This window comes from Brassica oleracea, chromosome C2 (assembly GCF_000695525.1).
Source record: "Brassica oleracea var. oleracea cultivar TO1000 chromosome C2, BOL, whole genome shotgun sequence".
NCBI lineage: Eukaryota > Viridiplantae > Streptophyta > Magnoliopsida > Brassicales > Brassicaceae > Brassica > Brassica oleracea.
The window spans coordinates 13,519,945-13,539,325 of record NC_027749.1 but is presented as its reverse complement, the minus strand read 5'-3'; the positions used below and the strand labels follow the sequence as shown (position 1 = coordinate 13,539,325).

The window sequence follows — 19,381 nt, the reverse complement described above, 5'->3', positions numbered from 1 at the left end:
AAAATATAACATATAAGAAAAAATCTAATTTTTTTATTATATGGTTAATGTGATTGTTTAAGTTTTTTTAATAATATAAATTTAAACAAAAATGAAGAAGGATGCAAAAATTGTTATCAAATCTTTATTATTCATAATCATTATTATTCATAATCATTAATTCCCGTATATATGTAAATCATATTAGGTAATTTCGTAGCTTTTATTTAAGGAAAGAATACACACTTCATATATTTTAGGTTAATATAATGTTCTTTAGTGTTATATAATTATGGAATAATGTGACACCATTAGATTAAACTATACTTTATATTAGATGCTCTAAAATTCTTTGAAATGAAATTTAGAAGGCATTTAGAGTGCCACCTAGGATTTGAGGTTTTTTTTTAATTTATACAAAATTAAGGTTCTAATTTTTCAAATGCTTATCAATTAATATATAGGGGATTATAGAAAACTTGACCCTGGAAAGAACCTATCCAAACCCGACCCAAAGACCCCAAAGCCCCTGCATAACTAAAACTAAAAAATAATAACACCTAAAATAATTTTGTGAGCAATTAAGTCAAGAACAATGCATTTCTCTGTTAGAGTAAGCAATATTAATTTTTGATATTTTAGACGATTTCACCTATTGAATTTCATAGGTAGGGAATTGGTATTTCCTTCATAGCGATTTAATTATGGACATCAAGTTTATTTAGTAACTAGGATAAGACCTGCGCGTAAATTTATATGAAAATTATTTAAGAAATATCGTATGGACAAAAATTATATTATTGATCGAATTAATATATTTGGCCCTTAAACAATTTTTTTAAAACGTTTTTGTTAATTACATAATTTGTTTACTAATGAACTGATCCTATTTTTAAAAATATTTTAGGTCAAAAAATTATTTATCGCATAAAAACCTAACGTTTAGGTCGAAGAATCTCATGCCTACTATTTGGTTACAATGAAACTATGTCAGCTTGATTTTATATCATGATTTAGCAATTTAAAAGTTAATTATGATTATGAGAAGTTTACTTTCACGTGCCAATCCTATCTATCTTCGATATTTTTTTTTTGTCATTTTGGTTATTACTCGATATAAATATTGATTTTTGAGTTATTCTCATTTCTTTCTTTTATTTTGGCCTGAGATTTAGAAAATGTTTAAGATTCAAAATTATTAAAGAGATACATACTTAGGTTAAGATATGCGCCTTGTGCAGAATAAATACTTATTTTATATTTTTCTGCATAATATGAAATAATAAAATAATAATTATATATTAAATAACTACGAAATCAGTTACTATTATGTAATAAATTGGCTTGCACATATAAATAAAATGACCGCTCTTGTTTACTCGCAACCATTTTAGAATAAATAAATCAAAATAATCAATCTTATCTATCGTATATGATATATAATTAAATTTAAACGATATGAGGTATATATATATATATTAACATAAACACCTATTAAAATAAAATTATTTATTTATATGATTTTATTATCATTGTATCTTATTATAGAAAACAAATTTAACATTGATCATAAAAGTTTATGTGAGACTTTTAACAGTTTTAGTAATTTATACTCGTTTTGAAAAATTCAAAATACAGCATATACAAAAAAATTTAAAATTTTAATATATGATTAATGTAATTGTGTAATTTATTTTAATAGTGAAAAATTAAACAAAAATGATAGAAAGCATACATATTATTAGCAAATTTTTATTATTTAAAGTCATTAATTACTATATATATCATAATCACATTTGGTAATTCCGTAGGTTTTATTTATGAAAATAATATATAATAAATAACCACCTTGCTTTAGTTAATATCATATGATATCATATAATTGGTATTAAATAAATGTTTTTAGTGAGATATAAAAATCGAATTGGATCAACATGTTTTTCAATTTCAATGTGAAGCTGACACGTAGGATTAATTAACTACCTAATTGATTGACACATAAGGAAGAATTTTTTTTTAATTATTACAAAATTGAGGTTACATATTTTCAAATGTTCTTCAATTAATATATAGGAGATTTAAACGGTTTACTTATCTGTTTTGAATGCTAAAATTGAATTTCACATTCAATTATCATTTATTATTTTGAAGGTTAAATATAATTATCAAGCAAATTAAATACCTTCAACGACATACGGAAATACAAAACGAATTCAATATTGAAATTTCATTAAATAGCATTCTATATTTTCAACCATATATTTGATTTATACTTTTACTATTTCTATTAACAATCTAGCAATTGCTATTAACTTTAATACTTTTTTTTGTTTTCATTTACTCACTCAATTCTAATATAACAGTACAACTGGTATTAGCATTATGGTCCAACTTCAGCTTTGCAAACGCAGCAACTCTGCATATATAAAACAATAACATTTAAAATGTAATTCTTGTTATTTTAAAAGTATCTTCCAGTATACTATAAAAATATAGATTTATGTAGACAAAATAGTCAAAATTAATTATGTTCATACCTTGTTTTCCTCCAACCAATGTGAAATGCATTCCTTATGATAGATATGAGCACATGGCAAAGTCGATATCGTATCTCCTTTCTTGAATTCAATAAGACATATCGAACACCTTCAATATTCCTCGAAACCAATACAAACCAATAAGAATCCCAACATAAACACCAAATAAATGATGCAAAAAAATCTTTATTTCTTAAACGGGTCTTAATTTTTTTTGAGTTCTCAGTTTTATCTATACGAAATATATTTTCTAAAATAAATTTAATTATCAGAGACTTTAAAATATAGTTTTCATTAATGATATATTTGTTCCTTTGTAAAAATACAAAAATGCTGAAAAGATAATATTTATTCTGTAACTAAAATATAAAAGAATGATGGATAATATATATAGATAAACTATTCATAGTTTCATACACGAAACAATAAAACAATAAAATAGTTCTTACTCAGTTTCTCCGGAGCTAGAAGCTTTCTTTCTAAACCACGAACTCGCGCCAAATTTATGCGTTGGTATTTGATCGATTGTACTCTTGGACAATCCTTTGTTGACCGCTCCAATTGATTCTCCTAATTCATTCAGTTCCTAACCAGAAGTATGACATCTCCTAAATTATTAAGTTACTTATGTACTATTAAAAAAATTCTAGTAACATCGTCATTTTTTTTTAATACCTCATAAGTCATATTGTCAGGATCAACATCACCACTAGGAGGAGGAGGCTGAAAACTGTGAGATGAAGTATCTATGGAACCCCCAACATGACCTTGTTGATGTGATGAACTTCCACAGTGAAGGGAGGTCGAACCATTCACTACAAATTAAAAACAAAATGAATATTTTTTTACTATTTCAACATTACTTTACAACTTATATACATAATGTTGAGATGCGTTTGATACCTTCCATGTCTTGGAATTGATTGATAATTTGATTTACGTCGTCAGTTGGAAAAACATGATTTTCCAAATCTTGGGATAACACAGATCATATTAAACATACATCAACAACAACAACAAAAAAACAATTGTACATCACCTCCAACCTCTTTTTTAAAACTTGTATTCGACAAATAAAATAATCTAAAACAGCGATAAGAAAACACATACATTCTTCTTCTTGCAACATTTTAGCATATTTTTCGTCATCACTTAGAGAGATTTGAGGATTGCCTACATTTAGCCAAAATTTTGTAATGAATCAAATAATTAAATAGAGATAAAAATCAAATAATATACTGATATAGACAGATCTCAAATATTTTTAGCAACACTAATTTTCAGTTATTGTACTTTCAAATGGCTGGGATTAATATTCAGTTTATAGCATTAACTTACAAACTGTAATTTTAATTTTCATAACAAAATTACCTTCCATATCTTGCCATTCTTTCGCCAGCTTTTCATCAGAAATTAAAGAGGCTTCTGTATAATTTTGTAACAACAAAAATAGATGGTCATAACTAATCGTCTATAAATTCGACAATATGTGCAATAACTTAAACATTAATTAATAATTGATGATTTCTTAATCAGCAATTAAAGAAATCATACAAGCCTCTATATAAATTTTTTTTTTATGATTATACTAAATCGAGGTTAGCTGAAAACAAAAAGCACCATATGTATGTGTGTTTATTATAACAAAACCTTACAAACGGTTTACCTTCTTCTCGTTGTTGAATCTGCCTTGCAGTAACTTCATCGTAAATTATCGATTCAGGATCATCGTACAGCAGAGACGCTGCCAAAGCTTCATCAATTTCCACCTGGTTTGGCTGCATTCTTGTTTGTTATATAAAGGAAAAACTACAAACGGAAAGATTGTCAGAAACTCAAAAGGAATCAGGCCACAATCATTCCCATCACTTACCATTTTATGGAACCCTGGAATTTTTTTAGTAAGAGTTATTTTTGTGATTAATGAAATTAATTAGATCAATTAAAGAGGTAATTAGCACGCTGTAAAAATTTGTGTCATGTTCTCGTGACTAAATGAGCATTATGACCATGTAATGTTCATTAATTTCCACTAATGTTTTGGGTTTAAAATTCTTATAACGTCAACTTCACTTTTAATATGTTACCCAAGATTTAATTTTGTTTATTTTAATCTGATTAATTTCTATAATGTTAAAGTGATTCCAATTCTTCTGTTGGTTATATTCACATTTTCTGGATTTTAGTTTTTAAATTTTGGTTTTTAGTTTTTGTTTTTTTTTATTTTGTAGTAGATTTTAATTTTTTGAAAAACATGAATGGTTGTTTTAGATTTTGGTTTTCAGTTTTTAATTTTCAATTAATAAAATAACTTTTTTTTATTAAAAGTAAATGTTTGTTCTCAAAAATAAAATGTTTATTCTGAAAAATAAAAAAAAATCAAATACAATAATCAAAACACACATAAAATTATTCAATAAAATTATTTTAAATAAAAAATTTGCAAATACTAGATAAAAATTATTGTGAATTCCATAAAGATGCAGAAATTTGATCTGGAATGCCTTCCATTTAATGCGCATGAGTGTATGAAATAGTAAAGAAATAACGAAAACCAAATTTCCTAAATAAAATATAAAAAGTTATCAATATATATATATATATATATATATATATATATATTATTTGTAATGACTAACTTCAAATAATTTAAGTTTATTTTATTGATAAGTTAAATTTTTGTAGGAGTTATTTCGTTTGCATCATTTTATTATTAGATAAAAGTAACATGTAAAACTTTGTTATGATTAGCATAGATGTAAATTACTATATTAAATAAAAAGATTTTTCTTCAATGAGTTGGTTCTGTCCAGAGAAACCACATTATCCATGAATATAATGGTTCATAAGCAACTGTTGGAGGGAGATTTACCATTCTTGTGCAAGCCCGTAGAAGTTTTTTGGTTATTTAAATTATGGGAACTCACCTGATCTATTAATAAACATGTAGAATCTTATTATTTCTACAAATGATAACACATACAATCTTGACACAGCTTGGAAACATTGGGTAACTACCATCTTTAATTTGATGATTTATCAGAAACCAAGAAAGGTTTACTGTTTAATTTTAAAATTTTATTTTTGGGTCATAATGGATTCATTGTTGAGCAGACTATATTGATTTTTCTTATAGTTATGATTTATAAACAATAGACTTTTTTTTTTTTTGTGTTCAAAAAAAAAAAAAGACTTATTGGTAAAAAAAAAAGCAATAGACTTGTTGATGTTAAAGATTTGGTAACTTGAGGCTCCAATATTGGGAGGTCAGCTAATGCCGTATTATTTTGTCTTCAACTGACACGGTAATGCGTGAAAGGATTCAAATATTTGTAAGACACGGTTGAAGAGTTTTGGAAAGAGTCTTATATCTTTTGGTCTCTTAGAGAAAATGTAGTAGATGTGATTAGTGTGTCAAGCCAGTGCTTCAATTCTTTTAATATTATAATTCAACAAAAATAAAACTCGTTTAACTATCTATGCCGTGAATTATATTACTTTATTTTTCTTGCATTTTCATTTTATGTTTCAAAGTTTTGACTTATCTGATTTGACACGTTTGCTATATTTCTAACATGTTCACATCATATGCAGAACAAATCTTTATATAGTTACTCAGTTAACACATTTAAAACATTAAAATACGATAAATAGAAAAGAGGAAAGGAATTTCCACCATGGATGACAATTCTTCGAGTTTCATTATTTTATCCGGTGATAAATTACTATTTCACACTTTAACAATAGACCTTGCGTTTGCACACACAGCATACCTGCATAAACAATAATGTATAATTGCATTAGTTTTTAGATATGAATATCTTTTGGGTGTAACTTTCAATTTCATTTAAAAGAATATATAAATGAATTTTCAGTTCTGCCAACGTAGCATGTTTATAAATATGAAATGAAAATCTAAACTGAATTTATGATCATACCGTGCTTTTTTCCAACCACTCTGAAATGCAATCTGTATGGTAGATATGATTACAAGGGGTCAAAGTGGTTATTCTATCTCCCTTCTCATAGTCGATTAGGCATATCGAACACCTATAACGTCACCACAAAACTAAATCAAACTAAAACTAAAAGCATGGTCTAAACTAAAACTTGTATATGTGTTTTAACCAAAACTATCAGATTCTTATATGGATTAATCATGGTATAGTAAATCAATACACACAACATTAAAAAAAAATATAGAAATGAGGACCCACAAGCTGTATATGTAAAGAAGTTGTGGTAAAATTATATGTAAACAAGTTGAAGAATATACAGTGATATGAACATACTGCGAATCATCTGAGACAAACTTCTTTTTCTTTTCCCACCACCACCTGCATTTGGGTGTTTCTCCGTACTTATGAGTTGGCAACCGGGAGACTTTTGATTGAGGTAATCCTCTATTGACGTCTCCCACTGATTCTATTAACTCATTCACTACCTGCTCACCGAGAGAACAGAAGTCAGGGGTATATATACATATATATTAGATTATATCATGAAATAGGAGTTAGTATGGATGAAATTTTCGGTTTGACATTGTGTTTACCTCCACGTTCATATTTTCGGAATCACCGTGTCCACTACTTGACCCTATATCCGAGAAACTACGTCTATACATGTCTGTGGAGCTATTACCATAGATATGGCCAGTAAATGCTTCTCTACTCTAACATATTATAAGAAAGGAAAGATTTTTCGCAAATTAATGTGTTTCTAAGCCTTCAGTCAACAAAAAAAAAATGAATGTGTTTCTTCTTAGAGCTTAAAAACAAACAAACGTTTACGATATAGTCATTATTACTACCGGAGGGCAATCATGGACGTGAAAATATGGAACGGGACAATACAGGCAAACAAATGGCAGAGTATCATGGCCGTGAGGATACGGAACAGGACAGTACGGCCAGACAAATCGCTGAGGACACTCAGGAGGACAAACCCTAAGCGGAGGGATCATCACTACAAGATGAAAATATGTTTGAAAAGAATATCAAGTTAAGTGATACAACATTTGATATCAATTTCATTTACAAAATATGCTTAGAAGGAAGGAAGAAAAATAAAAAAAAATTAATTAATTATATTACAAAATACCACAAACTCAGAGTTTAAAGTGAAATTTCAACCAACGTCAAGAACTCACGACAACTGATGAGTGAAAATTGGTATATTAATATATACTAGAGAGTGGGCGGGTATATTATTTGTTTTGTATATATTATTTAAAATTAAATTTATATATTTGTTTCTTTCCTTGTAATATATATGTATTTTTTGTAATCATACTTGTTTTTTTATCAACAAACGCATTTGCGTAATTTTAAAAAAATGATTAGTAAAGTATTTGTTTAATTGTATTGAATTTATTATATTGTTAAATTATACATTTGTGCCATAGACTTTAACACGTTAATATGGTACTTTATTTTCAAACTGTTATTTTGCCAAAAAATAATAAAATATTGTTACAGTTTTGTTTAGTAAAAAAAATAGTAATTAAATAGATAGATTAAATAAATAAAATAAAAATAAAAATTAAACATGATTTAATTTCGTATATAATTATAATTACATTATTATTACACATAATAATTTGTATACCAATTATAAATAAATTATGTAAATCAAAGTCCATAGATCAATTTTAATGGGTTTTGTAAATTTAATGTTTATGGCCCAAATATATTGATCAGTTAGGTAAGAACTGATGTGGTGGTTATTAGGCTAACTGATGCGGTGGTTATCGTATAAAGTTTGTATTTTTCTTATATACAGTTATCATATAAAAAAGTAGGTATCATGGAAAATATTTGTTGGAGTCAACCGACATCAATAGGTCACACTTGTGTTTTAATAGAATAGATTTAGAATATATTTGGTTATTTTTTAAGTAGGTCATGAAGGGGGAAATTATTGGACCAATCGTTTATCAATTAGTCATGATCATGATTTAATAGAATAGATCCGTTAATCAGATAAAAATAGACAAAAACAGACAAAAAAAAATAAAAAAACCGCTACAAACCCGCGATTCGATACCAGTTGATTTGATAAAACCCGTTACCAACTCAAAATCTATATACATTTACACTGAACCAGCAAGCCATTATATATTGATAAAATAATTATAATGAACTGGATAGTTTTTCTGAACCATTTTTTTTGTCATCTGTTAAGTTAATAAACTTTTAAACGTTTGATACAAGACCACTCCAGAGCTACAAGCCGACAAGGTAAACATAACCTTTCGGAGCCAAACTGGTTTTTCTGAACCACAAGCCGACAAGGTAAACATAACATTTCGGAGCCAAACTGGTTTTTCTGAACCACAAGCCGACAATAGTTTTTCTTAACCATGAACTGGTTTGTTTTTACACCAAGGAACAGAAAAATATTTACACATTTATTGAAAATTCTAATGGACCGATTTCTATTTTTTTGGTTTAGTATATTGATATTGTTACCTTTTAAAACCTTGCGTGTGAACTGGATTTAAATATTTTTTTGTTTAGTATATATAAAGAATATGAATAAGAATGGATCAATCATTTATATGAATGAAAATGGCATATTGTCGCATCAAACATTAAGAATCTGATTAATTAGCGTTCGTTATGTAAATATTAGTCGACCATATAATAGTATTTTGTCATCACACGCTCAAATGCATTATGTAAATTATTATTATATGTATTCAATAGAAGTGGGTTGCGAAAATATTGGAACTAAAGAGGGACGAAGTTACAATAAGATTCGATCAGTTTAGAATGTAAGTTTTATTAACGTAAGTAATGATGGCCCACATAATGGGTAATTAGTCCAAAACTAAAATTATGTAGAGGCAGTTACATTTAGAACGGTTATATGATATTTAGATAATTATTTAGATATAATTATAAAAAAAAATTAGACCCTACTTTTATCAATTTGTCACACTACTGTTTTAATAGAATAGATATATACATACAAGTGTACCTGTAAAGGGATCCTACATCTAACAAAACGCCTAATTCTTCTCATATCAAATATAAAATCCACATTTTAATTGGCAACAAAAAAATAGATATTACCTAATTCTAATAGGTTAATTTGCTGAATGACTATATTGAGAAAAATATTAGTTTTGTAGTTAGAAGGTAGATAGAGATAGGAAGAAAAAAGAAGGGAGAGGGAGTGAAAAGGCTAGTTGGAATTTTGTGCAAGTTCTTTACGGTCACGTAATGAACGGTGCACACTAACTTCTTTGAGTTTTTGCGACACAATAAGACCTGAACACCTTTTTTACAAATAATATAGTATAGTCTTTTAAAAGATACTTTTGGTAGTAGCGTAAGATATCAATAAGACATTATAAGAATTTATAAGTTACATACACCTCTTGAATTTGTGAAAATACTTATCATACTAGATGGATACCAACTTATATCAGAATCTTGTATAATATAGAATATAAATGGAGAGATAATTGTGATTTAGCTACAATAAATGTATTAGTTAGTACATATCGATTATTTTAATTTTTACTTATAGATATGGAAATATGTATATTAATTCTTAAATTAAAATTGACTCAAAATCTCGTTTATAATAATACATAAAAATCTTAATATATAAATTCTAACAGGCTTAATTATATTTACTTTTTACCCTCTAATTTATTTCTTATAACAATTATTTAAATTTTAAATATTTTTGATTTTATGTCATTTAAACTAATTCTATATCAAAAGCAATACATCAAACAGTCATTAAAAAAAATCTTAGGAATGATTTACCTTGTTTTGTTTTTACAAAAAAAGAATGATTTACCTTGTTGCTGTTGAATCTGCCTTAATGTAACTGTATCACAAATTGTCGATTCAGGATCATCATACAGCAGAGACGCTGCCAAAGCTTCATCAATTTCCTCCTGGTTCGGTTGCATTTTCGTTTGTTATGATAGGGGAAAAAGATACAACTGCAAATTTTATTGTTTTTTTCAAAACACAAAACTCAGTTAAACAGATCATGAAATCCCGAAAGCTTATAACGAGAGTTATTTTTGGTGAGTAATGGTATGGATTAGATCAATTAAAGAGGTAAGTAGCATGCCATAAGAATATGCTTCATGTGTCCATGACCAAAGGAGAATTACAGCATGTAAGCTTCATTAATTTCACTGATATTACGTGTTCTAAACTTCTTATAACGTAAAATTCAAATTTAGTATGGTATTCATTGATAATTTTTGTTAATTTTAACTGGTTATTTTTTTTATTAATTTTAAACTGATTCAGTCCCTAAACATTGTTTACTAAGTGATTTACGTATTTCATCATCACATTCAATTTCAACAAGAAAAATGATATGACATAACTTTATTATGACATGTACAATTTTCCTTAAATATTATTTTTTTTGTAAATTCTTTTAATATGGTAATAACTATTAACTCGCATATCACCAGTGGCGGAACTAGGTGGGAGGTGGGTGGGGCAGCTGCCCCCCATGAATTTTTTTTTAAGTGTAATTTTGCTTAGAATTTTATTAATGCTTTGGATGAAAATTTGAATTTATAAATATATTACTAGTGTTTTGTTGTTTTGCCCCGGGTAGAAATTTATCCTAGATCCGCCACTGTATATCACCTTTAATGTAAATGTTCTGTATAAATGTTCTATATAAATATTTATTTTGGCAAGATTACTAAAATATATTAATAAACTAATAATTCATATATCACCATTATATTAACCTGCATATATGTATTACATTAATAAAAATAAGCGCATATGTATCATCATCCCATTCAATTTCAACAAGAAAAAGATGGCATGGCATAACCTTATACATGTAAAATTTTACTATAAAAGTTTATATTTTTGTAAAGTTTTTAAAATATGATAATGACTATGAACTCCTATATCACCATTAAAGTAAATGTTCTATATAAATATTTATTTTGGAAAAAGTACTAAAGTATATTAATAAACTAATAACTCATAAATCACCATTAAATTAATATGTATATATATATATATATATTACATTAATAAATATAAGCTGAATATAACTACAAATATAATTTTTTCATCAACTTATATATCATATTTTGTATAAATACATATATTTTAACAAAATTATTTGTAAGTGTGCATTAACAAATATAAAACTAAAGAAACGCTAATCAATAATTTTTTTTTTAAATGATTAAAAATTATTTGAATTTATCGGTTCAGAAGGTTAATTAAAATTTTGATTTTTTTTCAGTTTAGCGTATTTTAAATAAAACAAACAAAAGTTCAAACTTATAAGAATTTATATATTTATATATATATATAATTAGAATATATGATAAGAGATATATTTAAAATAAATAATCATTAAATACAATATAGTATAAGTAAAAAATTAATTATAAAATGTAATTTAAACTTTATAGACATTTAAATAAAATTAAATTGGAGTAGTTAAACCAAAAAAGGATAAGACTAATATACATTTATGATTTTTTTCCAAAACGTTGAATTTAAAATATAAAAATAATAATGTTCAAATGTAAATGATGTTTAGTTTAAAATAAAAAAATATTATATTTGAAACTACTATTTCTGCTCATGTGCAGTAAATTTAAAATAAGAGTTCAAGTTAATAGATTAGATGAAAGAAACTCATATCAGTTTTTTTTTTTTCATTTTAACCATTTTCAGATTTTAGTTTAATATTAAGATATTACGGTTTAATTTCAGACCTGATTGGTTCACCCAGACCGAACAAATAACGTCCGGTTTGAAGCCACTGAAACTACAAGAAAAAAATTATTTATTAAAGAAATTAAAGTTTGAAGACCATTTACTAGAAAATTTATGACAGAAGAAAGTGGCATTATTAGGTTTAAGACAAACAAACTTCAAAGGAAAGTAAAATTGAATAGTCATATAGGTGAGTAGCTATAGTTGTTATCTTCTTCAACCGAAGGAGGAGACTTGGAGTAAACAATGAGAAGCACAAAAGTACCAAACAGAATAGTGATAATAGCCATGAAGTTGACAAGGAACGCTTCTGATCCAAACTTGTCAAGCCCTGACTTTTCCAAGAAAGTAAGCTTTTCAAGAAACCCTAAAACCGAGTTTCCAACTGCAAGAACATAGACAAAGACACCGAGGAAAATGTGCCACGGAAGTAAGTCCCTTCTGAGAGTTGATGATCCTCCTGGGAAGAAGTAGATAATAAAGCTATACAGCCACTGCAAAGTTTTTTTTTTTAAACTTCATTTACTTGGATTCAAAAGATTGTTCTTTAATTTCAAAAAGTTTCTTTCATTATTTTACCTGGAGAGCGTAAAGGACAATGACACCAATACCAACCCAAGAATGGATGGTATAGAGATTTGGGACGTGTTTCTCGTTATGGTGCTTGAAAGCAGCATAGATTCCCAAGATTCCAAGAATAATGGCGATTGCGTGGAAAACAAGGTGGATCAATTTGTTCACTCGTTTCTCAAATGGAAGCGATTTGTAACTTATAATTGCTGATATTTTTTGAGAAAAAAAAAACAAAACGCAATTTGAGACTGTATAAAAGTAAGAAAATATCGCTTTTTGTTTATAAATTTCTTATTGTTTTGTTACCTTCTCCTCCCAGAATTACTAAGCCGGTGAGAGTCAAAACAGGATGCAGCTAGATAAAGATCATTAAAAACAAAAAAAAATATAAATAATGAAAATGATTTTAATATTTGAGCATCACAATTAAAACATAAATGTTATTTTTTTGTTAGATGGAAACAAAATCATGACTTTGAGAAATCAAACAACGAGAGAAGGAGATAGAGAAGAGTTTACATTGAAGATGAGGAGGGTCTTGTTGGTAGATTCCCACGCAAATCCACCTCTGTAACATATTGACCAAACAAACAGCATAACCGAAGCGACCACGGCGAGGGCGTGTACCGCAAACGCCACTATCCTGGCGTTTATTACGACAGACATGTTTGGTCTTGTTTATAATCTTCTTTGATGTCCGAGAAATGATAGAAGAACCTGAAATCATCTTGACAGTCTTTAAAGACTTTTTTGGTTTTTATCCGCTTTGTTGTATTGGACTTGGGCTAACAGTAACAGGCACATGCTACTCCCCGTTAATTAACTTACAGTATTTTTTATTCAATTGTGTGTGTATTTGTGACCCTTAGATGAAAATATGATAGATTTTAGACCGCTGGATCTGTTATCTACTAACCCCCGCACGTTGTTGTACAAACCAGTCAACGATTGAAGAATTTACGTAACGTGCCACTGATTCTGTTTACACTTTACAGGCTCAAATTAAACCTATTCGAGATCAGCCCAGTTATTTAAAAGAAAGACCTTATTAGGCCTACAATCAGAGAGTCGTGAGCTCTACATCCATCCACTGTATTGAACGGTCTAATCATTTTGGTTGTAAAGGTGTTTGCAATCTACGAGACATTTGAGCATTACTGTGCAAATGAATGTAGCTTTCTTATGTAAAAGACTAAGATTTTTTGGTGGGAAGTGTCTGAAGGAGAAACTTTTACAATGTTGCCCAATGAAGCCTAACCAAAAAGCTAAGTAGCCCAACTAAGATATGAACATTTTCTAATACTAAGAGATGAGATGAGTACAAAAAATTAGAAACAGAGGAAATAAATTAATTTAACAAGAGAGAAACACAACCTGAGTTGGGTATCTTCTTTAATAAGAGGTTTGAGTCGCAAGTCACACACTACACATTTACTAATTCCTGGACAACAAAACAAAACCAAACATCCATTCTCCAATACAAATCGAACATCCATGGTTAAAAGAACCCACCAGTTCCTGGACAACAAAACAGACCTAAGATCCACACTCCAAAACTACCGACTATTAGATCATTTTTCAAGTTTCAACATCAGTCTTAGCGCAAGATTGATGTAGATTTCAGGCAACGAGCATTAGTAAAGAAAAAGCTCAAGAAAGCTCTCTCTCTTGTGGTCTTCCCTTGCACCCTGAAAACTCGAAAGTTTCAAGAGTCTTCAACCAACAGTTTGGAGTCACGCTCCATTCATTGTCCCAGCTAGTCCGTTCGTACTCGTACTCGTCAAAGCGTTGATACCGAGACTAGAAGAGAGAGAGAGTTAAGATTACACCATACAAAGAGTCTAAGGAAATAAACTTACAGCGCGGTCGAGATTGAGGACTCGGAGTTTAGGAGAATCTTTGAGGAAGCGGAAAAGAAATCACTTTACGACGATGTAAACCAATTTCGCTTCTTAATAGAGACAATGTCCGAGCAAAGAATTGAGAGAGAGGGTTAGAATCAGAAGAAAGCTTTGTTCTCGCCGTCGATAAACCGACTACAGTCACCACCACCACCACTCTCACCTCATCGATCTGTTCCGATTCTAACTAATTGGGCTAGCGTGTACTTTATAATTTTTAGTGGGCTTGGGCCTGGGCATTTTAATAGATTTATAAGTGTCATTTTAACTCGTAAGTAAGATTTACTGCGCCATAAATCAACTTACAAAAATTTACTACAGTGGGTATAACTGGTTTCTCCGCTATCACACGCAGACGCAGTTTTTACGGTTGTTGGCATTTTGCAACAATCACTCAAACCGTTCTTAACCTTATAAATTCAAAAGTTGGTTGCAACTAGCGTTTGCGGTTGCGGGAGGATAAATTTTGTTTTTAAACAATATAAATACAAAAAACAAAAATATTGGATAAAATTTTTTTAATTAGAATTATAAAAATAAAAATATTTTCTATAATTTTTAAAAATTTAAAACTATAAATTTGTGAAATATAATTTTAAAAAATTTTAAAAAATTTAAAACTGTAACTTTCTAAATATAATTTTTATATTTATTATAATATTATGATTTTTGATATTTTTATAATTATATAAAATGTAAATATTGTTAATTTATTATTTAACCGCTGTTGCATTTGGTAGTTAACCAGTCATGAATATCCCGCAAACGCACCAATTTTTAACCGCAGAACCAGTCGTACAAATCTCTTAAAACCGCTAGAAACCGCATCCGCAAACTTCCGCAACCGCAACTACAACTATTGCGTTTGAACCAGTCATACCCTAAATTATAGCATTCGAGTTATGATTATCTGAATAAAAAAATAATAGGGTATAAATGTATTTTTGCTTTTTAATAAAACTTCTTTTGGTCATTTTTCTTATTGATGGCTATTTTTGTAATAAAAACTTAAAAAAGACTATAATAGAAAATTTCTTAATAAATAATATCATTCAAGATCACTTTTCATCTTTTAATATCACATTCTTCTCCAAAAATACTTTTTTTTGTTCACTGAGTTTTCCATTAATTAGAAAAGGCCAAAACTAGCCCAAATTTGGTCCATTACAAAGAAGAAATAAAGCCCCGTAGGGTTGATTTTGCTAACTGATCGGTTTCCCGATTCAGATCACGAGATAGGTGCGATGCTGAGAAATTCACAAAGGTTGAAGCGAACTTGAGGATATCAGTGACAATTCCTATTATCTCTTTCACCTGTTGCTGCTGATTAATAGCTCTGATGAGCGTTTGATTGTCGGAGCAAACTCTAATTGATGTGATCTCAAGAGAAGCTGCATGATAGAGACTTGAACGAACGGCGAGAGCTTCTGCTATCAAAGGGGAACTTACGAAGTCGTGAATCAGAGATCCCTTGTTTGGTTCCCGGAGTGGTGAGACCGGTGAAGATCCACGCAAGGCCTGCTGTTTGGTGTTCCTCGTTCCAAGCCGCATCTGTTTTTGCAAATGATTTGTCCAGTGACCGGTGAAGCCATAGCTTGTCGTTTTATTCCAGCACCAGGTAGTCCTTTCGCTGTCTTCTCCGTTTGATTTTGCGCTTGAATCCATTATCGGACTAAGAGAAGTCCATTAATTGCAGTGTCTTCCGGTGTCGCCTCTTTGTTTTCAAAGAGCAAGAGATTGCAAATTTTCCATAATGCCCAACAGATCCACGGAAGTGTCGGGCTTGATATTCCAGATGGAGGAAGACATATGATGTTTTGAAGCCTCTGAGGACCTTTTTAATGCTCCAAAGACACTTTATCTCAATTTTGTAACTCATTGTTAACTTATTCAATTTAGTCTTAAAACACACAATTGACTAACCTAACTACACATGTGGCGGGAGAAATATAAACGGAAACCCTAAAACTCTCTCTCCCAACCTAAGAGCCGCCTCAGCTTCATCTTCTAGATCTGAAGTCTTCTCCGGCATGCGCTCCTCGCCGTGCTGTGAGAGGACCTCCTTGCTCTCTCCTTTCTAGTAATTGGTCTTGTGTAGTCATCTGAGTTTCGACGGTGGTGGTTGGTGATGGAGGTTTATCCGACGATGGTGGTGCTTTGGGTATTAGAGCGGTGTCTAGACGATGGTTCGTCTTCGGTGAGGTCGGCTTCTGTGTCATGGTGTGCTCTTTCCGCGTGTGAGTGATGGGGAAGCTGATTTTAGATCCGAATGGGTTTGAGTTTGGATCGATGGTGTCGGATGGCCTCTGTTTCTCGCTTATCACAGGTTGTGGCTTGGTTTGTAGTAGTTTTATCTCTTGCAGTCAAGATTAGTGTGTTGGTTGCTAGGTTTCTGGTTTGTTAAGTTTTGTGAATCAAGATTAACCTGTTTGTGCGATGGGTTTCTCTTCGGTTTTATGCTTTGTTGAGGTTTTCACTGAAGTAGCTTTGGTTCTAATGGTGTTCTCTGTTTGGTTTGGACTGCCCTTGTTAAACCTTATCTTTTTTCTGGTTTGCGGTGGAAGTACTTAGCCGGTTCAGATGTGGGGTCTTCATTGTTTGGGGTTGGTTTGGCAGTCTTTCAAGCAAGGCATCAGAGGTCTCTTAGTTCTTCATTCCAGTCGCAACACCTCATCTTCAGTTCTTGGTTGATTCATATGAATTCTTGTCAGCCTTGTTCGAGTGTAAGTTTATGTGGAATGACTTCAGTTTTAGTTTATATTCAGAGTTCTCTTCTGGATCCACTTGAAGATCTATCTGGATTTATTTGTGCTACAATATGGATGGACTGATGTAAGTTCCGACTGGTTACTGCGTGAACTTTGAGGATCCTCCACATTTATGCTTTAGCTTTTTGGATAGAAGTTTATTTCAGGTCATCTACATGTTTCTCCGACCTGTTCCTATCCTTTAGGGAGATCGATGTGCTTTGCTCTTTGGACTGCTCGAGGCTGTTTTCTTTCTTACATCTTGGCTTTTGGCTGATTTTAGAATTTTTTGTCATCATTTCTATGTAGTTGTCTAGTAGTTTATCGCTTATGGCTCTGGAAAGATTTCGATCTTTGCCGGCTTCTGGCTCTGGAAGAAAAGTGTTTTTTGCCGGTTTATGTGTATTCGACTGCATTTCATCCATTTTAATATTAATCCAATCGATGACAAAAAAAAAATTACACATGTGGCGGGACTTAACCTCAGCCACACATCCCTCGTACCTCTCAAAGGCTAAGATCATCTGTTAGACATCTTGACAAGACATATATCTACCTAATTTTTCAGTCATCAGATTTACTTTTGTATTTTTAGCATGAATGGTCAAGATAAATCCAATGATATTAAGTTAATTACTCTAGATTCATCTTCTTCGTCATTACTTTTTTTACAGAAGAATCCAAAATCTGATATTCTTGTCCATAATCAATTAGATAATTGTTTCTTGATGTGTAGTAACCTAAGTTACCTAACAACGACGCCGCAGCAGAGAGTCTCATCGTCACCAAATTCCTTACCGCCATGGACGCCGTCTCTCCACTTGTGGAAGCTAAAGGCTACAGCCAAGTACTCAACAGCACCAGAAACTTGACAGTCTATGCTTACAGAGTGTATGAAAGATCTTCACAAGACAGACTTGGACTTATGTTTTGCTCAGATAAAAGCTAAATCCCTCGTTGCTTACCCTTTCAACGTCGTGGTGGCCGAGTCTTCTCCGATGGATGCTTCATCAGGTATCATTCTTGTCTCAATCAACAAAAATCTGAAATTTTGAGTATTTGGTTATATCTTTTTTGTACTTTTGATTAGGTACGACGAGTACAACTTCTTCAGCAAGACGTTAAGCTCACAAGACTATACTATTTGTTCTAAAAGGGAGAAAAACGTGGAAGATGATCTGTCTGACTATGGGCCTGTTTGTTTCTCCATCTGGGTCTGGATGGGCCATCTGGATGAAGATGAGAATTTTATTTGCTTATACACTAAAAGTGTAACTCATTCAGATGGATCATCCGGATGACTTTTGAAAATTTAGGCTTAATTTTAAAGTCCATTCAGCTGAACCAATTTGGATCATTTGAATGGAGATGGTTCATTCAAAAAGGTACAATGTCTATTATACCCCTAATGTAATTCACAAATTACAAACCTAAACATAATATCATTTTTGTCACAAACGAAAACTGACAAAACTACAAAAACATTTTTTCCCGTGCTTAAAACTACTTTTTCACGCCAAAACCCCAAAACGCATTTTTCCGCTAAAATTGCAAAAAAATGTTTTCCCGTCAATATTGCAAAAACGTGTTTTTCCGCAAAAACCGAAAACATGTTTTCATGCCAAAATCACAAAAAAAAATGTTTTCACGCCAACACCCCAAAATACCTTTTTCAGTCAAAACACAAAAAAAACATGTTTTCCTGCCAAAGTCGCAAACCGTGTTTTCCCGCCAAAATTGCAAAAATATGTTTTTCCGCCAAAACCAAAAAAAGTGTTTTCCCGCCAAAACCAAAAAATCTCGTTTTCCCACGAAAACCGTAAAAATGTGTGTCCTCCAAAAACGTGTTTTCCCGCCAAAACCGTAAAAACGCGTTTTCTTGCCAAAACCGCAAAAATGCGTTTTCC

The 19,381-nt window shown here is 30.4% G+C and overlaps 3 protein-coding genes and 1 long non-coding RNA gene across 4 annotated transcripts; 1 reads left to right on the top strand and 3 right to left on the bottom strand.

Moving 5' to 3' along the window:
* Positions 1 to 2,927: 2,927 nt before the first annotated feature.
* LOC106323499 lies at positions 2,928 to 4,300 on the bottom strand. The gene is made up of 5 exons (XM_013761611.1): positions 4,211 to 4,300; positions 3,888 to 3,915; positions 3,627 to 3,689; positions 3,192 to 3,331; positions 2,928 to 3,086 (listed from the first exon to the last, which is right to left on the bottom strand). The coding sequence occupies exons 1-5, from the start codon at positions 4,298 to 4,300 to the stop codon at positions 2,928 to 2,930; spliced, it is 480 nt and encodes a 159-aa protein (XP_013617065.1).
* Positions 4,301 to 12,435: 8,135 nt separating this feature from the next.
* LOC106323498 (transmembrane ascorbate ferrireductase 1-like) lies at positions 12,436 to 13,519 on the bottom strand. The gene is made up of 4 exons (XM_013761610.1): positions 13,346 to 13,519; positions 13,133 to 13,181; positions 12,833 to 13,032; positions 12,436 to 12,747 (listed from the first exon to the last, which is right to left on the bottom strand). The coding sequence occupies exons 1-4, from the start codon at positions 13,490 to 13,492 to the stop codon at positions 12,436 to 12,438; spliced, it is 708 nt and encodes a 235-aa protein (XP_013617064.1). The 5' UTR covers positions 13,493 to 13,519.
* Positions 13,520 to 14,174: 655 nt separating this feature from the next.
* On the bottom strand, positions 14,175 to 14,742 carry LOC106325963 (putative FBD-associated F-box protein At5g56700; the record flags this gene model as incomplete). The annotated part of the gene is given in 2 exon segments (XM_013764011.1): positions 14,175 to 14,626; positions 14,686 to 14,742. Coding segments are annotated over 2 exon segments (207 nt in total), but the record flags the coding sequence as incomplete, so codon positions are not given.
* Positions 14,743 to 15,880: 1,138 nt separating this feature from the next.
* On the top strand, positions 15,881 to 18,957 carry LOC106322980. Its single transcript, XR_001266604.1, has 3 exons — positions 15,881 to 16,345; positions 16,424 to 18,488; positions 18,565 to 18,957. It is a non-coding gene; the product is annotated as an uncharacterized LOC106322980 (long non-coding RNA).
* Positions 18,958 to 19,381: the final 424 nt, after the last annotated feature.